The sequence below is a fragment of the Typopeltis vanoorti genome, chromosome 21 (assembly GCF_054136105.1).
Source record: "Typopeltis vanoorti isolate ZY-2024b chromosome 21, IOZ_Tvanoo_1.0, whole genome shotgun sequence".
Classification (NCBI taxonomy): Eukaryota; Metazoa; Arthropoda; class Arachnida; order Uropygi; family Thelyphonidae; genus Typopeltis; species Typopeltis vanoorti.
Window position 1 is genome coordinate 93470159 of NC_143569.1, and position 25270 is coordinate 93495428.

A 25270-nucleotide genomic window follows, 5' to 3' on the forward strand; every position below is an offset into this window, starting at 1 on the left:
GTAACATACACCATTTTGTTACTTGTGTATGGAAAATAATTCTTCCCATCAAAATAGTTCCTGTCTTCACACTATCTCTCACTGATGAGACTGTAGTAAAGATTGAAAATAATCATGAGTGGTGACTCACATCATGATGCTAGGCATTATACATGCCTGACACAAGACATGCTCTGCATTATAAGATAGAATACAAAGGAGGATCATGACCTTACTATGATTGCTATGTGGATATGACCATACTCCCATTTGGATTATCCTTTATAAATGTCATCCCTCAACCAATCAGATGTTAAGTTTTCATACCCTACCTTTAAAGTACATCAGAGCAAAGAGCATGGGTTTTTCACAAATTTAATCTACACAACACCTTCAGACCATTTTGTAAACTATCTTCTTTTCTCCCTTCCATTAAGTAACAGATTACCTCCTCTTTCCTTACCAAGTGTATATCAAGTAACTTGTTCTTGATAGCTATCATTATGGACAGACTGGCAGTTCTATTAAGATTAGTTAAAGAATACCGATATTATGTCAATACTTGGAATCTGATAAATTTGGCTTTACTTTCCACGCCATTGTCACCAGCTAGTTCACCAACACCAAACCAGAATACACCTATTCAGGCCAATTTAAATTAATTTTTCTTTTGGAAACGTTACACTTTATTTTGCAATCTGATCTTTTTTTTTAAATAACATATATAGACCTTGTATTATATTAACTGTTTATTGTTTTCCTTGACCTTTCATAGCATGTTACGTTTCTCGTACAGCTGTGACTGAGACGTGAATAATAAATGTATGTTACTTGAAATTTTTTGAATATTTTTGAATGCTATTTTACCATTCCCACTTTAACTAGTGGCAATAATTTTTTTTTTTTATGTTTAACTGCTATTCACTTTACAAATATGTCTGAGACACATCTTTAAAAAAGTTAATGATCTCATTTTAACAAACTCATGCCAACCAGCAGACCATCACTGCTATTATCAGTCCAATTCTGGATCCTAGCTTCCACCACAACTTTAGATACGGATATTGGCTTAGAATTTGAAGCCTGTCTTATATCCAAAGTGAAACACTTTTATCCTCTTTTCACTCGTTTGCAACTTGCCCTTTTGCATGTCTCTTACATAGGTATCCCAATGCTTCCATTAACTCACTGAAACATTTCCTTTATATATATTTATTTATTTACAGAGTAATTGACTCGGTTCAATGACACGTTTAAAATTATTAACTGACATAAACGCAGAGAAAAAATACAAGAGATTTAATAAGGTTTCACTACTAGTTTCATCGGAAATGCTGACTTTGTCAGGTGAATACAGTACCATGGAGAAAACAACATCTTAAAAATATATTGTACTTTAGACAAAACAGAGTTTAGAACAAGTGGTAGTTGTTAAATTGAGTCCAAGCATTAGTTCTGGCATGAAGCACTGCGCGTGTGAATGATATCATGAGTTTACCAAAACTGGATTATAGCGCTATGTGAATCGGGCAGGCTGTAACTGAGATTGCTGTTTAAATGGGCAGTGTTGAGAGCTATTTCTTTGGATTCCAAGATACGTCTTTCTAATTCATCAGAGCATTTATCGATGTTTCAAGTTGAGTTCCAGTCTATTTGATGTTGTTGTCCTTCAACATTGGTATTGGCTGAGAATAAAACGTAGCTGGATAGGGCACTAGCACGGACTCTGTTATAAGAATTGTCATGTTGGTGTTCTAGGCGGAGAGAGAGAGATGGACTTTTCTGTCTGGCCATATTATGGCTTGCCGCAACTGCAAATGATTTTGTATACTCATTTTATTTATATTTAGTATATTTATAGTATATTTATTTCTGCATTTGTAAGAATATGTGAAGATTTATTAATGACAACATTGTTAAGAGTGTGTGAAGCAATATTAGAGGATAAACAGTCTTGCGCATGTTTGAGGGAATAAAATTTCCTTATCGGTTTATATTTATTGATGTTTTGGATTCTAGCAGCAAGAAGTGCACTAATAGATTCAGTCTCATTCCAAGATATATTGTCTAATGAAGACTCTAGGCTGTTTTCTAACATACCTTTTTTTGAGAACAAAGAAGCTAAACTATGGTATCTATAATCCTTTCTGCTAAAAGTTCTAGTTTGGCCTTGCGATAAATAATATGCAATCGTTTTTTATGGATGGACTCTTTAAATTGTAAGAACTTAGGGTTGATTGAATGCAACTTATATCTTTTTAGGAACACAAGTCTGTTTATGAAAAGTCCAGTATTTTGTCTATAGTACAATATATTTTTAAGATGTTGTTTTCTCCATGGTACTGTATTCACCTGACAAAGTCAGCATTTCCGATGAAACTAGTAGTAAAACCTTATTAAATTTCTTGTATTTTTTCTCAGCGTTTAAGTCAGTTAATAATTTTAACCATGTCATTTAACCGAGTCCATTACTCTGTAAATAACCATACTCCTTCTGACGAGGATATCCAACATCTCCTAAAAGAGTACTCTCCAAGGGGCTTAATTTCATCCCTTCACCTAGATCTATTCCTAAAGAACTTTTTCTTATGAAAATAGAAAAAGCTGTCTCCAATCTACCAACACAGGATGCAAACTTACTTAGGATAGAAGCTATATTTGCAATCAACAACAGTAGATCTCATACTGACAACATCTCCCATTCGGAGAGAAAAGCTATTCACCAACTGCGGAATAATAAAGATATCATCATTTTGCCAGCTGACAAAGGGAACGCCACTGTCATACTGAATAGATCCGATTATCGCCTCAAGATCTGTGAATTATTAGATTGTAATACTTATTCTGAACTTCAAAGAGACCCCACGAGAGAACTACATAACCGGACAAATAATCTCCTCAAATCCACCTCAGAATTAACCTAGGAATATCTGCCTATCGCTCCGCTCTTTTCATCCACTCATTCCCCGTTTATATGGCCTTCCAAAGATCCACAAAGAAAACACTCCTCTTAGACCAATAGTTGAAGGCATTGACTCCCTTACATACAATCTCTCAAAATATCTCTCTTCCTCCTTAAAACATCTCACAGGAAAATCCTTTTCATATATCAAAAACTCGGCTGATTTTGTCTCGAAGATAAAGAACATCCAACTTAACGAAGCAGACAGAATGGTAAGCTTCGACATAGTCTCACTATTCACCAACCTTCCAACGCAGGAAGTCCTTAGTCTTTTAAAAAACAAGTTATCTAAAAAGATTTTCGCCATACTTGTGCATTGTGTGGATTCAGGCTACTTCTTATTTGAAAATAAGATCTACAAACAGAACAACGGTTTGACAATGGGTAGCCCGTTGTCTCTGGTGCTAGCCAACGTTTTTCTGGAAGATTTTGAGGAAAAAGGCCATTTCCTCAGCGAGACTGAAACCCAAAATCTGGCTACGTTACATGGACCAAATTTCCCTAATTTGGGAGCATGGCCCAGAAAACTTACAAACCTTTCTGGATCATTTAAACCATTTTCATCAAAATATAAACTTCACATCCGAACCAGAAGTTAATGGTGTTTTAGCTTTTTTAGATATAAAACTTACTAGAACAATGGATGGTCTCAAGATTTCTATCTTTAGAAAGCCAACACACACACACACACACACACACACACACACACACACCGATTGATACCTACATGCTTTGTCTCACCAACACTACCCCCCAACCCTACCCCCTCAGGAATTAGGAATTATTTCCACACTAGCTGATCGGGTAAGATCCTCGTTGTCAGAAGAAGAGGAACTTCAACAAGAACTTAGTTACCTCAAAAGGACTTTCTTAAATAACGGTTACTCTCCTAAAAATATCTATAATCGTCTTAGTGTACGTACATTTACCCAACAGCCTACATCTCGTTACCATATATAAGTTGTCTTTCTCCTAAACTAGCGAAAATCGTGAAGAAATTTAATGTTAAAACATATTTCTCCACCTTTCCAAAACTCCGATCTTACCTCAGTCAATCTAAAGTAACACACAACCTTCTTCAGTTCCCAGGAGTATACAAAATCGCTTGCAGTTGCGGCAAACCATATTATGGCCAGACAGAAAAGTCCATTTCTCTCTCCGCCTAGAAGAACACCAACATGACAATTCTTATAACAGAGTCCTTGCTAGTGCCCTATCCAGCTACGTTTTATTCTCGGCCAATACCAATGTTGAAAGACGACAACATCAAATAGACTGGAAACTCAACTTGAAACATCGATAAATGCTTCGATGAATTAGATTCGATACACGTATCTTGGAATCCAAAGAAATAGCTCTTGACACTGCCCATCTAAACAGCAATCTCAGTTACAGCCTGCCCGATTCTCATAGTGCTATAATCCAGTTTAGGTATACTCATGATCAGAACCGGCGCATAATATTTTTCTTGTGTGTGCGATTAATGTTCGGCGCCTTTCCAAAAAGGTTTTTTTTTGAATAAAGTGAGAATAAAACGAACAGGAAATGAAAAACAAATGAAAACTGCTTTACAATATAATGTTACCTATGGATTAGTTCTGCTTATACAAATTTTTTCAAGTTATATAAATTTTCAAAATAATATAAAATAGTAATATAAAGTTAAGAGATTTATTCAAATATTCTTTACATTAATTTTGCATTAATGAATAAATTAATTTTGAAGATTCAACGAAAATAGATGAGAGAATTTTACAAGAATGTTTCTCATTGGACTCGAGAGTTCGCCGATTATTTTGTGTCACTGATGCCGCCCTAACAGGCTCGAATGTCGAGAAGAATGAGTTATCAGTAGTAAACCGACTTTTAGGGCCGAACCACATGAATCCGATCCAATTAAAATTAGGATACGGCCCTTACACGGAACTCAACAATTAATCATAAGTTGATTTATGATACATCAAAAAATAAAGAACTGTTTTAGGTATATTTTTGTCAATTTTAATCAAAAATTACAGTGACATAATCGGGTCCAGGATACAATTTCAGAATTTATTTGTTCGTTTCTGGGCAGATCTGAAGGGACCTGAATGGAAGACGACGTACATTCATAATTATGTGTACCATTTGTTGTTCATTTAAACTCTTATCTAATTTTTTGACATCTTTTAGGGGCCTTTTCTTCTGCAGTGCCTGTGTATATTGCACACTTCGCACACGCCACCAGCCAGGCCTGCTCATGATATCATTCACACACGCAGTGCTTCATGCCAGAACTGACGCTTGGACTCAATTTCAAACACAACTACTACTTGTTCTAAACTCTGTTTTGTCTAAAGTACAATATATGTTGTTTTCTCCATGGCTGTATTCACCTGACGAAGTCAGCATTTCCGATGAAACTAATAGTGAAACCTTATTAAATCTCTTGTATTTTTTCTCTGAGTTTAAGTCAGTTAATAATTTTAAACATATATAAATCATCATATATATATATATATATATATGATGATTTATCATTGAGCTTTACTGTTTTATTAATGACAAGTTTTTTTAATTCCTTATATACTTCTGCTCATTTTTTCATCAATCCTTCCTCCACCATATCAGCCTTTTCCTCTAAAGCTCCTCATGATCTCATGGTAATGAGGTTGAAAATACTATTTTATCCTTTGTAGTTTTCTCATAATCACTTTCTTCTATATGTTACACAGTAAAAGAACTCTAGGATTTTTCTTGGCCTGCAGTTGCTGCTCATAGTGTATTTTACTTACCAACCACTTTTTTTGCAAACTTATCTTACCAACCAGCTCTTTGTAGTTCTCATGCAACTGATTATTACTGATTCCATGATTGATGGTTTCTTCCAGACAGCATGCTTAATCTCTCGCTCTGTTCATCCATTTTACACCTTAGATTTTACTTTCCCATGTCATTGCCACTAGTTAGTTCACTAGCACCAAACTTGAATACACCTATCCTGAAATGGATGAAAACAGAGATTACGTATGTAACTTGATACCTCCATTCAAGGTTTTTTCCTAACTCCTCATTCCATGCTATAGCGCCAAACTGTACCATAACCATTTCATAATCAATGGCTTTATAGTTTCACAAGTATCCTTTCCTCACAGAAGTCTTCATATGTATGGCTGGTCACTACTTGCGTAATCATCTCATTGTGACTCTTTCCATTGGAGAGATTTCAACACCTCATTTACAATCGTATCTTGTGATAATATAATTGCATCTAAGATGATCCTGATGTTCTATCCATTACATACTCCATTATAACTGTGTCCTTAAAAGCTCTTGATTTATTTTCCATATCCCCAGATGCTGTTTCTTCATGTAGTCTATATTACTTCAATTAAAATTGCCATAATGATCATCCTTCTCTTGTTCATTAAGCATTTGACTAGATATTTCTTCCACTTTGTGTAGTCATAAGTCCCCTGTTATCATTAGCAGCCATCCTGCTTCCCTTCTTGTTCTTACTATCTCATGAAAATTGGTATACCATTCTCTCTCTCTCTCTCTCTCACACACATACACAGAGAGAGAGAGAGAGAGAGAGAATGCCATCTTTAACCAACACTATATTTCACTTATTCCAACAATTTTCTTGTAACAATTTCATCTCTGTTATTTTTGACATTGGTAAATAAACAACAATTAATTTTTGGATTTCTTTGTTCATCTTGCATTTCTGTTCTCTCATTTTCATCTCTTAACTCATGCTTCACTCCATTTACAAGCACTTCAGTTTCACAAATTCCACTTTTTTCTCAGACTGGTTCTGTTGACATTGTTTGCAAAGAGATGGAGAGGTACAGAATTGACATTCTGGGAATTAGATTATATGAGATGGAGAAGAACATTTTAGAAGGCAGGACAGTCAGTTTGTTTGCTCTAATAGAAATTTAAAGCACAGCAGAGCAGTTATAGTTCTAAGGAAAGGCCAGACAGATCACCTCTTGAATATGAACCCATAAATAACAAGATTTTTTAATTACTCTGAAGGCTCATCTTACTAACCTGTCAGTCATTGTGGTTTATTCATCACACAAGTAGGCCTAATGATGAAAATGAGTCAATCTACAAAAACCTACAGGATTGCTTGCCAAGGAGAGATGTTCTCTTCATTCTAGGAAACTGTATAATAGTCTGAGTGTTCAATAGTTTAGTATTACTGGGAACAAAACATTGGTAAAAGTCTGCTGAAATTTGCTCAAGTTAATGTTATTAGTAATAAATGCTTTCAGAAAGCACCCATGCTATGCTGTGTGGACATTAAATGTCAGTGGATCATAGTGCTAGATTGATTACATCTTTCATTGAACTTGTTTACTGTAACAGATAGTGTCTTTGATGTGCACACTTGGTAATGAGTAAATTGTTGTGCAGATTATGACCTAGTTTTAGTCCAAGTAAGACTAAGACTGACACCACCCAAAGGGTTGCACTCTCTTTAGACTGGATGTAACATACATACCCTTGGAAGGAGGATATATGCTAGAGCCCAAACCACAAAGGTTTGAGAGTTTTCTGAAGATTAATGAAGGGAGCACACCTAAAATGCTGTGGAAAGAAAGTCATAATCCTTGATAAAACCAAAAAACATCTTGGTGCAACAAAGAGGACCACTGGAGCTTAAAGACAGCATGGGATTTCATCAAGAGGGGAGGTTGAAGAAGCAAAAAGTACACGGACTAAAGAATAATAAGTGATTACATAAAGAAGTCAGAAACATATCACTAAGGACAAGGATGTATACGAAATCTAGATAAGGAGGCATAATTACAAGGTGTTTATTTTAGTTTCATCATCCATGTCGATGACATTCTGATGAATGTCATCGACATGGATAATAACTCAAAATATTCATACAATGACCAATAAATGCACAGAAAACAATCAGTGTAACAGACTACAGTGCTAAACTTAGCATGATTTCTCTCCTTTCGTATTAATAAATTTTGTATTAATAAATTCATAATACAGAAATGAATAGAATAAAAATCGAAATAATAGTTATCAGAATAACTGATGCAAGTCTGCAATTGGTACAATAGCCAGAGTAGATGTGGTGATACATTATAACTTAATAGTATAAATTGGTTGATAAGGAATTTTATGAAATGATTTATATCTACTAAAGTCATTATTATATACTGGAAACATACCTAGCATCTTAATGTTAGATGCTCTTAGTGTTTCCTGCTTTTTTAGGGAGAAGTAAAGATCAAATATTTCTATTGAATAAATTGTTTATCTGTTTATTTGTTGGAGATTACATAGATAGGATAACAATTATGCTTAGTCCATTTATATATTGTAACCACACATACCAGAGGTTAAAAAGCCTGTAACACAATGGTTACAGGCTTTTTAAAAACGGTTAATAGTTGTGTTACTGTTCTATCAGCATTCTATTCTGCTAACTGCAATATACCTATCAACTAACTTACCTCTAAAATTTAGGTGTGCAACCTCTGTTTATGACAGTAGTATTGCTATTGGGAAAATTATTTTGAGTTATCCAGTTTTTAATATTCTCGAGAAAGAAACTATCAAGTAAATTCAAGAATAGTAAGCTACCTGTTTGAAGAAAAGCCACTTATGTGCTATTTTTTTACAATTTATTTATGATTGGCACATTTGTACTTAATTATATATTTTCAATATTTTCTAGAATCAAGTGCTGGAGAAATGCAAACCTTGCTGTTGCTTATTCTTGGATGTGCTGTTCAGTGTGAGCATAAAGAATATTTTATCGAAAATATAAAATCTTTGGATGTTGAAGTGCAGCATAAAATTGTGGAATGCATACAACAGGTAAAGAGAGTTTCACAGTCTTTATTTTAAGGTTCCTTGGGTTTTTCTATTTTGCCTAGTAAAATTTTTCTAGGTATTTTAAATGCAGTAAAAATAGTTTAGTGAAAATCAAATTTCTGTTCTGTTGGGCTGTGTAAGTTTTTTGTGGCAAAATCTTCAGAAATGCTGTCAGAAAAAAAAAAAAAGAGTTTTTAGGTTATGAGTGGTATCATCATTTCCTGATATGTATCCTATGTGGGAAAAAAGTGTGCAGACAACCCATTCCACAGCAAAAATATAACATTGCAATAGATCACATGTGCCAGAATTCTTTCAAAACTGCAGGTGAGTTCCTCAAATGTCATACAGTACTGTATATCATCTACTCTTGAGACATTGCCATGTGTGTTGAGCCTATCGACTTCCAACGAGGTGTTATTATTGGGTGCCATATCAGCAACTTGTCTGCACGTGCATTTGCAGAAAAATTTTAACACCCACGGTCAACTGTTCAAGACATTATTAGTAAATGGAAACGTGAGGGACTTATGACTACAAAGAAACGTTCAAGAAGGCCACGTAAACTGACGGAAAGGGACAAGAGAACTTTGAACAAATCATCACCAAGGAATTGCAGGAGTCAGCGGGGTGAGTGTGTGCATGAAGACCATTCGTAAGGAACTGCATTAGTTAAATTTCCATACAAGCTGTTAATAACTCATATGAATGCGAGTAAGAACATTGTCAACGGACCCCTAGACCAGTGGAAACGAGTGGTATGGAGTGATGAATCACGCCACACTGTTTTTAAATCCAATGGTCGTTTACGGGTGTGGCGTATCATCCCAGATGAATGGTATCTGCCATCACGTGTCATCCCAACTGTTAAATTTGGTGGCAGCAGTGTCATGGTCTGGCGATGTTTCTTGTGGTATGGACTCAGACCTTTGGTGATTGTGGATGGAAACATGAATGCCACAAAGTACTAGGACATACTAGACAGCGCTGGACTGCCTACACTTTACCAGTTTTATTGGAGATGGCTGATTCTTGTTTCAGCATGACAATGTGGCATGTTATAAAGCATGCTCCATTTTGACATGGTTTAAGGATATGGATGTACAGAATTTGGAGTGGCCAACTCAAAGCTCTGACCTCAATCCTATAGTGGCCCTTTGGGATGAGCTTGAACGTTGAATTTAGATTAGAAGAACATGTTCAACTTCTCTGTCTGAACTGACAGAGAAGTTGAACATTTGCAGGAGGAATGGAAAAATATACCTGTGACTAGTTAACAGCATCTCATTGAAAGTGTGCCAAGGAGAATGCAATGTAATTGTGGTCAGAGGTGAGCAGCTCCTTATTGATTTTGCAATTAATGCAGTATTGTCTAAACACCATTAGTGTCTGGACAGTTTTTTCCACATAGGGTACCTTCAAAGCGTGTCCACAATAATTGTGATAGGTACAAATAATTAAGTTTACATTATTACTACCTTCCTATTAAAGTTTTTCTAGGTATTTTAAATGCAGAAAAAAAAATAGGTTAGTGAAAATCAAATTTCTGTTCTAATTGGTCATATTTGGACTGTTTTTTTGTAGCAAAATCTTCAATAATGCTGCCAGAAAAAAAAAGGGGGCGGAATAGTTTTTAGGTTATACAAATGGTATCATAATTTCCACATAATTAATATATAGATAGATATATAGGTCTATATTAATATAGATAGGTCCACATAATTAAATTTGCATTATTACTATCCTCCTGTAAAGTTTTCTTCCAAATAAATTTTATTTCATGTCTTCAATATTTTCAGATCTTTCATTTCACTTTTCTGTGTGGGTCTTCCTCTGGGTCTCTTTCCTATTCTGTTCTGTTGAAGTTGAGCATGCCACCCTTAGATTAGTTTTTTTTTTTTTTTTTTGTCTCTTTGCTAATGATGTCATGTCCATTTCTGTCTCCAGTTTTAATATGATTCTGCCATTGGTGCTATATGTTCACTCTTATAATTTCCTCAAAACTTATATCTGTGATGTTTGGATTAAAAATATAACAGTTGTCTTGTATACTACTATTTTAATGTTTTCTTATTCTTTATAAATTTGTTCATCTCTTTTCCCACATACCAACCTTGCTTATTGTATTATTTTCTTCTAAAAATAATGCCTAAACAGCTGAAATATTTCACTTGGTTTACAGGTTCACTACTGAGAATGCTGTATATATATTTTCCACATTCCTGCTTATTATCATACTCTCATCTTTTTATTTTTGATTTTCATGCCAGATTTGTATTGCTGCATGCTCAGATTGAAATGTTGGGATGACGTATAGTAGATTTATTTAGGATTATAATATCATTTGTATAAGGTATAGAACTCTGTTTAAATCTGAAATCAAACTCTGAGATATTAATACTACTTTCCTTCATAATCTGATCTTTATAGATGATGTGGAGAGCTTGCCTCCTTTGATATCCAATTTTACATAAGCCATCTTCCAGTACAACCTTTAAATATAACTGCTGACTTAAATGTTGATATTGCCATATATAATGTCCCGTTTATTTCACATTAAGCTACCTAGTTTTGATTGGATTGTGTTTGAATTACAGTCAAAGCAACTCTCGCTGTGAGGTCAGTATGCATGCCTTTTAATTTATGTGTGTGTGTGTGTGTGTGTGTGTGTGTGTGTGTGTGTGTTCTTGCTAGTTGCAATGTTTTTTAGGATGTGAAAAACCTGAATTTCTGAGAGGGGGAACTAACATTTCAGCACGAGGCTGGCTAACTCACCTCAGTTAAACCCTTATAAATATTCTTCACTATATAGTAATATAGCAAGGATCTGTATTTAAGTTTGTACAACTGGAAAAAGAATAAGATGCCAAGAGAAAAGATGTTAAAAAATTGAAAAGAACTCCATTTACCACTGGGTTTCCATGGAAGAGCAGCGGCACACAAGCCAAACATCATAACAATGAACAAGGCAGCTCGTTCTGGCCTGGAGCAAAGAGCATATGAACTGGAAAATTGACCAGTGGAAAATGGTACTCTGGAGTGATGAATCAAGGTTCTTCACCTGTTTCCAGTCTGATGGCAGGGTGTGGAGGCAGCCTGGTGTCACTTGTTATCACAGTGTGTTGTATCCACAATAAAGTTTAGTGGTGGAGGAGTAATGGTGCAGGGTGCATTCAGCTGGTTTGGAGTGGGACCACTGGTTGTTGTCCATGGTTCCATGAAGGCAGCTCAGTACCTTGATATTCTGGATAATCAGGTGCTACCTATATTGTGGAGTTTTTATGGAATGGACCCGTGTTACTATCAAGATGACAATGACCCATGCCACAAAGTTGCTGCTGTTATGGAGTGGTATGAAGAGATGGATGTTAAACGACTGTCTTGGCCTGCGCAGAGTCCTGACCTCAACCCCATTGAAGACCTGTGGGACGAATTGGAACAGTGATTGAGGTCCAGAGCAGCACGTCCTTGATCTGTTGGTGAACTCAGTGCTGCTTTGATGGAGTACATCATTGGTGGAAAGCCTCCCTCAAAGGATGCAGAAGGTGATCAAAGCCAAAAGTGAACATACCCAATTGCTAAAGTGTCCAGACAATTATTGGTAGATAGTGTAGTAGTATAAGAGACATAAGGTTAAAATAAGGACCATCTCCAAGACAGTAGTTGAAACAAGCTAGTGAGAGAGAGAGAGAGAGATCATTTATCAAACTGGCCTGTCCTTCTCTGCACTGCATCAAGAATTTTTAGAGAGGTTCTTGGTGTACAGTTTAAAACAATAGTAACATTATTCTAACATTAAGTGGTTCAAAAGAAACTTGCAGGTCAATGTGGCAAAGAAATCTTGCAATTTTCTTTCATGGTCCTTTAACATATCGAATTGAAATTCTAAAAACTTCTTCTCAAGAAGGATTAGGATGAAGGCCCTAATAATTATTTCATCAGTTATTTTTGTGTTAGATTACAAACCTGACTGAAAGAACCTTGCAATGTGGCAAAGAAGTCTTGCAATTTTCTTTGATAGTCTTTTAAAATGTGGAATTAAAATTCTAAAACTTCTTTTCGAGGGGGGATTAGAATGAAGTCCATAATAATTATTTTGTTGATTATTTTTGTATTATAACCATTAGAGATGAAATTAGCTCTGATAAATGACAATTGATTATTTAAATGAGAATCAGTGCACAGTAAACAAAAGTTTTAATCACACCGTATTTCTGACAGGGATGGTGATGATGATGTGAAGTAGCATTAATATATTTACCATTATAAGTTAGTTTTCTATATACTGAGAATTGTTGACTGCCATTGGGTTGATGCAGGATGAGAACACCCAGAAAATTGAGAATTGTTATTGTTTACTTCAAGTGTAAATTTTATTCTTGGGATGGATTTACTAAATTAATTTTCTTAAGAAATTCATAAAGATTGGACGAGGACGTGTTTCACACAGCAAAAACATCAACATATTTGTTCCACATAGATGGCTCAGTAGAAAAAGGGGAAAAAATTTTGAGAATATGTCATACAAATCATTCCATGAAATAATTTGCTAGAGAAGGGGAAATAAAACCCTATTGCAGTTCTTTCTGTTTATAAGGATTGTTTTAACAACAAAAGTAACCTTAATTTTACAGATTCAAATAATTTTACAATAAGTTGTGTAGTAATTCTATTATATCAGCCAGCAGGAACTTTGTAAAGAGCGAAACTGTGGCAAAACTGACTAAAAGAATTTCTTGTAAGGTTACATGGTGGTCAGCATTCATTGTGAGGAATTTGTGTAGGCAAAAACACACGTTGGACTAATTACTTTACTTTTAATCATGAAAATAATACAACTTCTGTATCAAGGTCATCATCATCAGGAACACACATATACAGAGGTCAAAACATAGTGTTATTTTCATAATTAAAAGTAAAGTAATTACTCCAACATGTTTTTTGTTTCCACAAATTCTTCACATTGAAATTTGACCACCATGTAACCTTAAAAGAAAGAATTGTCATAATCCATGGAGAGTTGATCCCACAGGCATTGCAGCCACTATGGTAAGATAAAAATATTTGTTTCCATGATAATTAATCAGCTAGCCTTTCTAAAATGATATAGATACAGCAACAGTTACCTAAAACAATGTTTTACAACTAAAATTGAGTTATCGAGCTACATAAATCCTGATATTTGGGATATTCTAGAGAGGATCGCAGAAGATGCTGCAAAGCACGTGTTATATAAAAACAGAAAAACTAATAGCGAAGTTCCAAAAATTGAAACAACAAGAAAGCAGCGGACAATCCGGATGCCATGCCAGAGGAGCAACGAATTACAAACTAGCGATATAAGAAACAGCCAATCACAAACAAGTGAAGTAAGGACCAACCAACCACCAACAAACCACAGCCAAGTTATCAACACATCCATCTACAACCTTAATGATGGAGAACTCTTGCTTCTGTCAAAAGGTTTAAGCTACGCTATCGCACCAAGGTCAGTAAATAAACCAGGCTTCACATACCACATCAAAAGAGGGCTAAAATTTCTCCCCTCTAATATAGCTGATGAAATATGAATGGAAATATTCAACATACTAAATTCTAATAAACAACGAAGTTGCAACCAAGGTGGACATAGGCAATGCTGCTGTTGTTCTTGATCAGACAGCATACCTAGAAAAAATTAACCAGTTAGTATCTGATTACAACACGTACCAGTTGGTTAACTACATCCTACAAACTGCATCAAAAAGAAAACAACAGAATTAATCAATTCATTGATCACGTGGCCAGAGGAAACAATTAAAAAGCTATTACTTCATTATGTCTGCACTCACAGAATTTCTGGCCTGCTTAAAATACACCAAACAAACACACCACTATGACTGATGTTGAAGGAATCAACAGCTCCAGTTATCACTCAGCCAATAAAGAAATGCTCAAGGAGTTGGTAGGTTGTTACCTCTCCTACATAAAAGAATATACAACACTTCATCAATAAAATTATAAACATCACACTCAACAACGAAGATTTATTAGTCTGCTTTGACATAACTGCCCTTTTCACTAATTTCCCAGTCAAGGATACTATTCTTCTCATACAAAACATATTTACACCAAATATCATGGCCCTCTTTGCCTACGTACTTCACTGCGGGTTTCTTGTGGCAAAATAATTTCTACCTGCAAAAAGAGGGTATGGTTATGGGCTCACCACTTTCTCTCCCTATAGCTAACTTTTACATGGAAGACTGAGAAACAAGCTCCAGATTCAGCAAGCCTAAAGTCCAAAGTCCTGCTCAAATGTGATGGTGATGTTTTTGCCATTTGGCCCCATGGTCGTGAAACATTAAATACATTCCTAAACCACCTGAACAAACAACGCAAATGTATCCAGTTTACCACTAAGATTGAAAACAATAATTCTCTTCCTTTTCTAGACACACTTGTCACACTTCTCTTAGACTGCCTTTCATTCATGGTCTACCACAAATCCACACACACACACACACACACAGGCCAATACATACACAAAAGTTCATACCACCATCCATCACAAAAACTAGGAGGCATCAACATCCTCAGACATAGACTCCTAACAATTTGCTCCAGTGAGCAGCCGCTTAAGAAGAAATATGAAATTATTAGCCAAACATTTATAAAAAAAAATGGATACAACAAAATAACAGTTTACAAGTTCCTCCGCAATAATACCATTAAAAGCAATAAAGTTACAAGAATACAATAGCCTTACCATACATTAGGGGACTATCAGAAAAAAATAAGAGCATTACATAAATACAACATTAAGGCGACCTTCAAACCTCCTGCAAAATTAAAAAGTATACTCAGCTCATCCAAAGATCTTCTTCTCTACCTTTCCCACCCAGGGATTTACAGAATTCAATGCACCTGAAACCTACCCTACATAGGTGAAACAGGGTGCACCATCCCGATAAGAAAAGATTAACATAAACACCACATTATATTCCTCTGCTATGGTAAATCAGGCCTGTTAGATCATGCACTTCAAACATGTCACAAAATCAACTGGAAAGGCACCAAGTCCCTACACTGCACCAAAACCTGGTTCGAAAGAAAGTTCAAGAAAACTTGTGAGATGCTTAAACATAATCTGAATCTCAACCAGAATGATAGATTAATAATTCCAAGAACCTGATGTGACCCATTTGCAATCTATATAGCATCCAGAAGATGACAACAGAACCCCGACACAAGAAAACCTTAACATAAGCGGACTGTAGAGACGTTTTATAGTGGAACTACATTAAACACATTTTTTTTTAAACTAATTTTTTATCATCTGTATATTATTATACTTATATAAAAATTCATTTCATTTTGTTAATTAATTTATATTTGTGTATAATTATTTATTTTATTAAAAAATTTTTTTCTACCAGAGGTCTGGCTAAGGTATAAGATTTAACAAATCATTTAGATTTATCTTTTGTATAGTTTTCATGTTGCTTGTGTCCTGTGCATATGTACATGTTCCTGATGATGACCTTGTTACCTTGTTACTTTCTCTCTATTATACCTTGTTCTACCTCTAAATAGCCCGCTTTCTAATCTTCTGTTGTGCCTTTAAAATATTAATTCAGTACTATTTCCTTTTCGGATATTGGCAAAATTTATTTTTATGCTGTGCCAGCCAATATCCTATAACAGAAGAGACTCTTGTTCAGGGAAACAAGTCCAAATTCAAAAGGGATACATACAATTATTAATCTTACACTAGCGCTGTGCACATTCAATTAGCAGTCGTGAACTGAATCTCACCTAAGCAATAATATCTAATTCCTTCCTGCCAAAAGATTCTATTTCATAAGTGGTGGTTTGAATTCGTAATCGGGCATAAACTCAGGTATAAGGTACAAAACATATTTATTGGAAAAGCATAAAACATTTACAGTTAAGAAAATTCAAATACTCGATAGAACAAAACACACTCTAAGTTGAGGTTCATACTAAATCACAACAATGAATTTGAGTAAGCTAAATCCTTCAATTACGAAAGGATAAGATTAAGTGTAAGCATAACACTGCTAGGATATAATTCCTTTCACAAGTTATTCACAGAACACTTTCATTAATACTCTATCAATAACCATCTTAATTCCAAATTGCATTAGTCAAGCCTAGCCATTCTCAATCAAAATACTGCCTATCAACAATTCTTCTTTGTTCCACGTAGTCTTAACTAATTCAATCAAATTCTCACTTAAAAGTTCTCTATTAGTGTCCTTAGTTTACAGTATACACAAATTTCTTATTATTCTAAGCAATTTTTAACATAGAATGAAATTCTTTACATTACTGGATCCTTTCAGATTTCATGCCGCCATCTCATGTAGATCTGGATTACCTTACTGTATAGTTATCGGCCATCTTTTGCACCTGGCAATGCACTACGCTTTTCTTTGAATCATTTCCAGACTGTGGCATGCCGTCTACCGCTCCGCAGGAAATTTTCTCCGTTCTCCTTGATGGGACTTTATTCGAAGGCTCGATTCTGCATAGGCTGTCGTAACACTATCAGCTTCGCTTGGAAATCCTCAAGCGTTTTCAAGAATAGCTCTCGTCATCCAACATCACTGTAGTCTACCCATCGCTCTCTCACGAATCCCCCGACAAACCTCAAAAACTGGAATCCAGGAACCGAAGAAGATAAAAAGCCCTGTAATATGGCACGCATTGTCTTTTATTCACCCTTTCGGGCGCCCTCTATTTGATGTGTTTTTTACCCACAAACCCCATCGTTCATGCCTCTTGGGTGATCCTACACTCTCCCTAATCTGTTAGGTTACCCTATTCCAGGTAGTCGTTCTGACGTCACTTTCCACGTAGGTACAGCCTCCATCGCTACGCTCGACTACAGATTATACACGATTATTCCGGATTACTACTTATTATCTTTCTGGAAATTTCGTAATGTACTAGACAGCTTAATGGGATTTACAAATAACTTAACAATTCCCCTTACATAATTCTTACTATTCTTACACAAAATTCTCTGCTTCTCATTTCAGTTATACAGGAATAAATTTCAATACATGGCACATATGGACTACACATTATCACATAACATAAAGAAATTTCTCATAATTATTAGCTGATGTGCAGCTATCTCCTTAATTAGTAATATTTATCATGTTAAATCATGAATGAATGAATGATTTCTTTGCAAGATTCCTTCATTCAGGATCTAACAACCTCGATATGGAGATCAAAATGTCGAGTGTTATTTATGTAATTACTCGAATATGTGTTTTTGTCTCCATAAATTCTTCACAGTGATGAATGATGAACCCTTAACTTTTTTGATGGTTTCTTCATCTTCATTAAAAAACAAAGAAAAAATTAAAACATTCAAAACCAAGAAGAACTAATAGAAATAATAAAGAAATATAAGTGCATTTGGGAAGAATCATATTGAAAGAATGAAAATAGAAGATTACCCAAACAACTTCCAGTATAAGCCATTTAGTAAAAAGGTTATCTAGCGTGTTCTTTAAAGAGATTTACCAAGACATTTATCAATCAATGAGGATGAATTAGGAAATCTAAAATGTTTAGCGATGTCTTTGATTTTAAGACATCGCTAGGTATTAAATTTGAAATTCAGCAGAATGGTACTATTTAACGTTCTCTATAACAGACTTATAGGCACCTAATGAATAGTTTTAGTGGAAGGTTTGTTTTAGTAAATTTATTTTAATATAGCAAACTTGAACTTTTCAGCTCTTTGTTATGAGTAAGCTCACTATAATAATGTTGATAAACTTTTTATCACTTTGATCCTATCATTTCATGGACATCTAGAAGCAAAATAATATTAAAATCATTATTAAATAAATTTAATTTAAAGAATCATTATTTAAAGAATTATTTAAAACATTTAAAGAATCATTATTAAAAAAATTATTAAAGCATTAATTAAGGGATGAGAAGGAAATGTAACACATTGAATTCAAATATTTCTCTGTAGTTTAAATTGGTAATGATTGTATGTTGTCTAATGGATCTCTTGATTCCCAATGTTTTGTTATGGTTTTGATTGTGGTTGTTAACTAATGGATTTAGCTGTTGACAGTTTATATTATTATTTTCCTGACTTCATGGAGTTACAAGACTTGTCATGGGAAGTCAACTCTAGACAACACAATCTATCGCACCACTCCTTAAACTCATCGACTGTTTGCACCTTCACCACCCTATCAGGCAATTCATTCCATTTTTCTACCATTCTCCATGCAAAAATCTTACTTCTTACCATTTTACTCACTACTTCTTTTTGCAATTTCTAGGGATGGCCTGTTGTCCTTGTTCCTTCTTCTCCATCTACCATATGAAAAATCTCTCCAGTGTTAATCCAATAATAACCTTTCAACAACTTAAATTCACATCCCCTTTTTTGTCTTCTATCCACCAAACTGTAGTTAGTATTTGTTGAAAGGTTATTATTGGATTAACACTGGAGAGATTTTTCATATGGTAGATGGAGAAGAAGGAACAAGGACAACAGGCCATCCCTAGAAATTGCAAAAAGAAGTAGTGAGTGAAATGGTAAGAAGTAAGATTTTTGCATGGAGAATGGTAGAAGCATGGAATGAATTGCCTGATAGGGTGGTGAAGGTGCAAACAGTCGATGAGTTTAAGGAGTGGTGTGATAGATTGTGTTGTCTAGAGTTGACTTCCCATGACGTCTTGTAACTTCATGAAGTCAGGAAAATAATAATATAAACTGTCAACAGCTAAATCCTTAAACTCATCGACTATTTGCAACTTCACTACCCTATCAGGCAATTCATTCCATGCTTCTACCATTCTCCATGCAAAAATCTTACTTCTTACCATTTTACTCACTACTTCTTTTTGCAATTTCTAGGGATGGCCTGTTGTCCTTGTTCCTTCTTCTCCATCTACCATATGAAAAATCTCTCCAGTGTTAATCCAATAATAACCTTTCAACAACTTAAATTCACATCCCCTTTTATGTCTTCTATCCACCAAACTGTAGTTTGTATGCCTTCATTCTGTCCTCATAACCAACATTGCACAGTCCTGGCATCATTTTTTGTTAATTCTTTTTGCATCCTCTTCAATGTTACTTCATTCCCATTAAATCCCAACTACAACCAGATCTGAGCATAGAAATCCTGTGTGGTCTGATCAAGGCTTTATACAGGGGGGGGGGGGCATCAATTTTTTATCTCTTGTGGTAAATGTCATCCTCAATATTGTAGCAATTCTTAGATGTCTTCACATCCTTTGCAATATGTTCTCTGAACTTCAAATTTCTGTCTACAGTCATTCCAAGATCCCTTCCTCCACTTCTTCCATTATAATTCCACCTTGTGTGTATGAAGCATCCTATCTGTGGATCCCAAATTTCAAAACCTTACATTTAATTGCATTAAAGTGATATCCCCCATTTATTTGCCCACCTTTCCAACTTATTCAAATCCTGTTGAAGAGTCAAAACATCTACACTATTTCTAACAACCCTTCTAAGTTTCATATCATCTGCAAACAACTGAATATCTCACTGTAATTCTGTGACAATTTCATTGATGCAAAGATTGAACACTAATAGTCTCAGTACTGAACCCTGTTAACTCCACTTGTAACCTTCCTACTTTGTGATACTGCTCCCCCACCCCCATATACATAACTTTCTGATATCTTTGAGAAAGCCAGTTACCCATCCAGTCTGCTAAACCTGATATTCAGACCCATAGTTTGCAACTTAAATACCATCTTGTCATGTGGCACCCCATCAATGCCTTTGCAAAATAAAAAAAAAAAAGACTTTGTATATCTTACCTTCATCCATTGCTCTTATTGCTCTATTGCAAAAGGTAACCAGATTACAAAAACAAGAATGTCCCCTTAAAAATCCATAACGGTATTGTCCTCGCTGTCCAATTCTGTATATGAATTCTTACTAATTTTACCAAAATCTTAACAACAGAAAAAATACAGACTGATCTATAATTTGATACCTCCGTTCTGTCACCGCTACCCTTATTCAATGGCACTATCTTGCCCTCTTTCTACTCCCCAGGAACTTGTCCCATTGTAAGATGTTCATTAAACAACTGTTAATGGCATGGTCAGTTCCACAGCACGTTCTCTTAAAGCATGTGGTAAAATTCCATCTAGTTTCCCCTTCCTTACATTCAACTAGCGTACTCAGTATCCAGAACACATTGTTATGCAGATATGTTTAATATTTGTGGAAGTGTATCTCAAAAGTAATATATATTTAAATTATTTTCTATTTCATAATATGTATCCTTATTTAGATTACTGATAATCCAGAAGCTGTGTGGACAAATGAGTGGAATGAGCTAAATTTGCTTCAACAAGAGGAACATGAACACATGTATTTACTACTAGTTCAACATGTTCGTCAACTAGTCAGAGACAGAGATGAATTAGCTCAGGTAGTGTCTTAGTTTACCAGGTATCTCTTTATAATCAGTTGTATTTGTGTAAGAACCATTTCTTTATGCTAAAATCTCAGTGCATATAATTTTTTTTATATTTTTGACATCAAATTTATTAATATCTGTTATAAAGCTCTGCAGGAAATGAGGAATAATAAAGAAATGGTTATCACCAAAGCAGATAAGGGAAATGCAACTGTAGTACTTAACCAAAAGGACTACACAGGTAAGCTTAATGCTATTCTATTAGATCGGGCTACTTTCCTCCCTATCGAATACATTTCCACTAACTCACAAATCAGATAACTTCACAGGCTCCTAAGAAAGTCACTTCTTGGCCTGTAGAAGTTACTAACAGATTAAAACCGTTTAACTCTATACCCCCCCCCCCCCATATTTATGGACTCCCAAAAATACATAAAGAAAATGTGCCATTACGTCCCATAGTGGATGGCATTGATTCCTCCACATAAAAATTAGCTAAACATTTGGCCAAAGCACTTGCACACTATACTGGCAACACACCATCACACAAAAAAACTCAGCCCACTTCAAAGCCAGCATAGAAAACATTACACTCCAACATACTGACATAATGGTCAGCTTTGATGTCTCCTCCTTATTCACAAATGTCCCACTCAAGGAAACTTTAGAGCTAATCCAAGCTAAATTTTCTCCTGATATCTCAGCCCTATTTCAGTTCACAATGAACTCAGGCTATTTCATTTGACAGGGAAAATTCTACAAACAAATAGAGGCGACAGCCATGGGTTCACCATTCTCTCCACCCTTGGCCAATTTCTTTATGGAGACCTTTGAAGAAAAAGCCTTAGCCTCTGCCCCACAAAAACCAATCATATGGCTTTGCTACGTTGATGATGTGTTTGCTATTTGGCCACATGGCTCTGATACACTCCTCTTCTTCTTAACACACTTAAACAACTAACACCCCAGAATCAAGTTCACTCTGGAAAAAGAGGAAAACAACAGCCTCCTTTTCCTAGACACACTAGTCACCCGCGCCAGCCTGATGGAACCTTGGTTTTCTCAGTTTATAGAAAACCCATCCATACAGGCAGGTACATTCACCAACAATTCCCCCTCCTCCTCACAACAATATAGAGTTATGAAAACACTATACAACAGGGCTAAACTAATTTGTTCTAATGACAAGGCCCTAAACACTGAACTAAATCACATCCTCAACACTTTCTCAGCCAATGGCTACCCCCCCCCCCCCAAAAAAAAAAAAAAAAAAAAGCCAAGAAATATTGAAACCGACAAACCACAACTCTCCCTTCACAACAAGGATTACTCTAAATCCATCACCATTCCCTACATCCAAGGCATCTCGGAAAAAATTACCAAAATCTTAAAAAAAACATGACGACCTCCTGTTACAGACCATACAGAAATTTGGCACCCCTTATCTGCTCCACTAAAGACCAACCACTTCCCCTAGACCTACCTGGTCTATACTAGGTCCCTTGCAGCTGTAAACTGTCTTACTTTGGCCAAACAGGCAGGACAGCGAATATCAGAATTTCGGAACACAAGGACTACATCCGGCACACGCCACAGAATACGGTGGAAGAAAGCTACAGTAATACACTGTAGCAAATACAAACTACTATTCATGGAATCAGCCTCAGCCCTGAGAAACTCTCCAAACCTCAACAAATTTGGTTGTATGAGACTTCCCCAAATTTGGGAGGCTTACATCAGCAGACCTTCAGCCCAACGGCCAACAACACCTACATAGCCTGCTAGGGATCACCATCAGGACTTTTAGGAGAACAATTACTTCATCACTTCATTCTCAGTTACTGTGTTGTAGTGCCTACGTGCATGTGCCTTTTTTTGTAAGTTCCTTTTGAAGATGGCAACGTAACATTGCTGAAATATCGGAAATATTTATTAAAGTGTAATTTAATTTATATTCTTATCTACGTTGTCAATTCCTTAAGTGATTTAGTAATCGGTTGTTTATGTGTATTATTCTAGTGTGATTCCTCTGTATTATATATTATTCTAGTGTGATTCCTCTGTATTATATATTATTCAGTGGGATCTCCTACGTATACAAATTGCTAAGGGATTTATGATTGTCAGATCAATCTTTACCCACTTCCTGTGGGAGCTGGGAAGCTGATATTTTGCATTGTGATAGCTCTTTCAATGTATCACTCGTTTTTCTACAAGAGGGAAGAACATTTGATAACATTTAGGAATGGTAACAACAGTTCACAAATTGACTACATTTTGACTAGAAGAAAACATCTTAAGGTTGTGACAAATTGTAAAGTGATTCCAACAGATCAAGTGGCACAGCAACACCGACTGCTGTGTGCAGTCTTAAAAAAAAGATCGAAGATAAGAACCTCTGGAAGCTGGGATGAAGACAATTAAGTGGTTTCGCTTAAAAAAAGAATGTGAGGTATCGTTTTAGGGAGAGGGTGTTAGAGAGGATTTCGGATGGACTGGAAAGTTTACAAGATTGGTGAAAACATAATTCAAAAGTAATCCTGAGCTGTGCAATCGAGGTGCTTGGTGTGACATCTGGAAAGATTAGAGAGCAGAAGGAGGGTTGGTGGTGGAATAATAATGTACAAGTGGCAGTGACAGCTAAGAGGAAGGCAAAGCAGAAGTGGGATGAGTCAAGAGTGGAAGAGGATAGAGAGGTGTACAGAGAGAGAGAGAGAGAAAGCAAGAAGCCAAGAGAGTTGTGGCACAGACGAAGGCCATGGCATATCAAGATCTGTTTGATCAATTAGAAACAAAGGAAGGACAGAGAAAAATTTACCAGCTAGTAGAAATAAAGCAGAAAAGGACATCTTACATGTGAGGCAGATCAAAGACACCGAAGGAAGAGTATTATGGAGGGATGTGGACATAAGAAACAGATGGAGAATATACTTTTAGGGACTTTTGAATGAGGAAAATGCAAGGACTCACAGAGAAGATGGGCAGCCTTCTGAGGGGATGGTGCAGGACATCAGTAGAGTGGAAGTGACGGAGGCCATGAAGAGGATGAGGAATGGAAAGTCGGTGGGCCCCGACAGGATTCCAGTGGAGGCATGGAAGGCACTGGGGGAAGAGGGAATTGACCTGCTGTGGGACCTGTTCATGAAAGTTTGCCAACAGGAAAATATACTCGAGGAATGGAGGGAGAGTACTCTTGTCCCCATCTACAAGGGTAAAGGGGATGCACAAGACTGTAAAAAATTACAGAGGAATAAAGTTGATGTCCCATACAATGAAAATCCCTAGAAAGGGTTCTTGATGGAAGATTGAGGAAGGAGGTGGAGATTGCAAAGGAACGATTTGGCTTCATGCCTGGTAGATCAACAACAGATGCTATCTTTGGGTTACGGCAGATGATGGAAAAGTTTCGAGAGAAACAACGAGAGCTACATCTGGCATTTATTGATCTGGAGAAAGCATACGATAGAGTGCCAAGGCAAGAAGTCTGGAGGTGTCTGAGGGAGAAGAAGGTTCCGTAGGGAGATGTACAGAAATGTGAAGACAACTGTTCGGACCTGTCTGGGACAGACAGAAAGTTTTCAAGTAACAGTTGGCTTGTATCAAAGGTCAGCATTAAGTCCGTTTCTGTTTAACATTGTGAATGAGGTGGTGACGGAGGAGGTGAGAGAAGATGTGCCTTGGACAATGTTGTATGCAGATGACATCTTGCTGTGTGTAGATTCAAGAGAAGAAGCTGGAACTAAACTGGAAAGATGGAGAAAAGTACTGGAAGAGAGAGGTATGAGACTGAGCAGAAGTAAGACAGATCTGGAGCTGGAAGGAAATGTCATCAGGAAGGTGAGGGACTTTAGATATTTAGGTTCAACAGTGGAAGAAGATGGAGGAGCTGAGAAGGAAGTGGGATGCAGGATACAAGTGGGTTGGAGTAACTGGAGGGAGATGGCTGGAGTGTTGCGATAAGAGGGTGCCGATCAATCTGAAAAGCAAAATCTATAGGACAGTAGTGAGGCCAGCTATGACATATGCTATAGAAACTGTG

The 25270-nt window shown here is 36.1% G+C and overlaps 1 protein-coding gene across 3 annotated transcripts in view; it reads left to right on the forward strand.

The window, feature by feature from the left end:
- Girdin (protein girdin) overlaps positions 1 to 25270 on the forward strand; it is a 576472-nt gene that overhangs the window by 59980 nt on the left and 491222 nt on the right. For all 3 annotated transcript variants that reach the window (XM_090411135.1, XM_090411137.1, XM_090411136.1), the window contains exons 5-6: positions 8637 to 8779; positions 21103 to 21243. In XM_090411135.1, coding sequence (XP_090267261.1) covers positions 8637 to 8779; positions 21103 to 21243 — 284 coding nt within the window. The remainder of the gene's footprint in view (positions 1 to 8636; positions 8780 to 21102; positions 21244 to 25270) is intronic.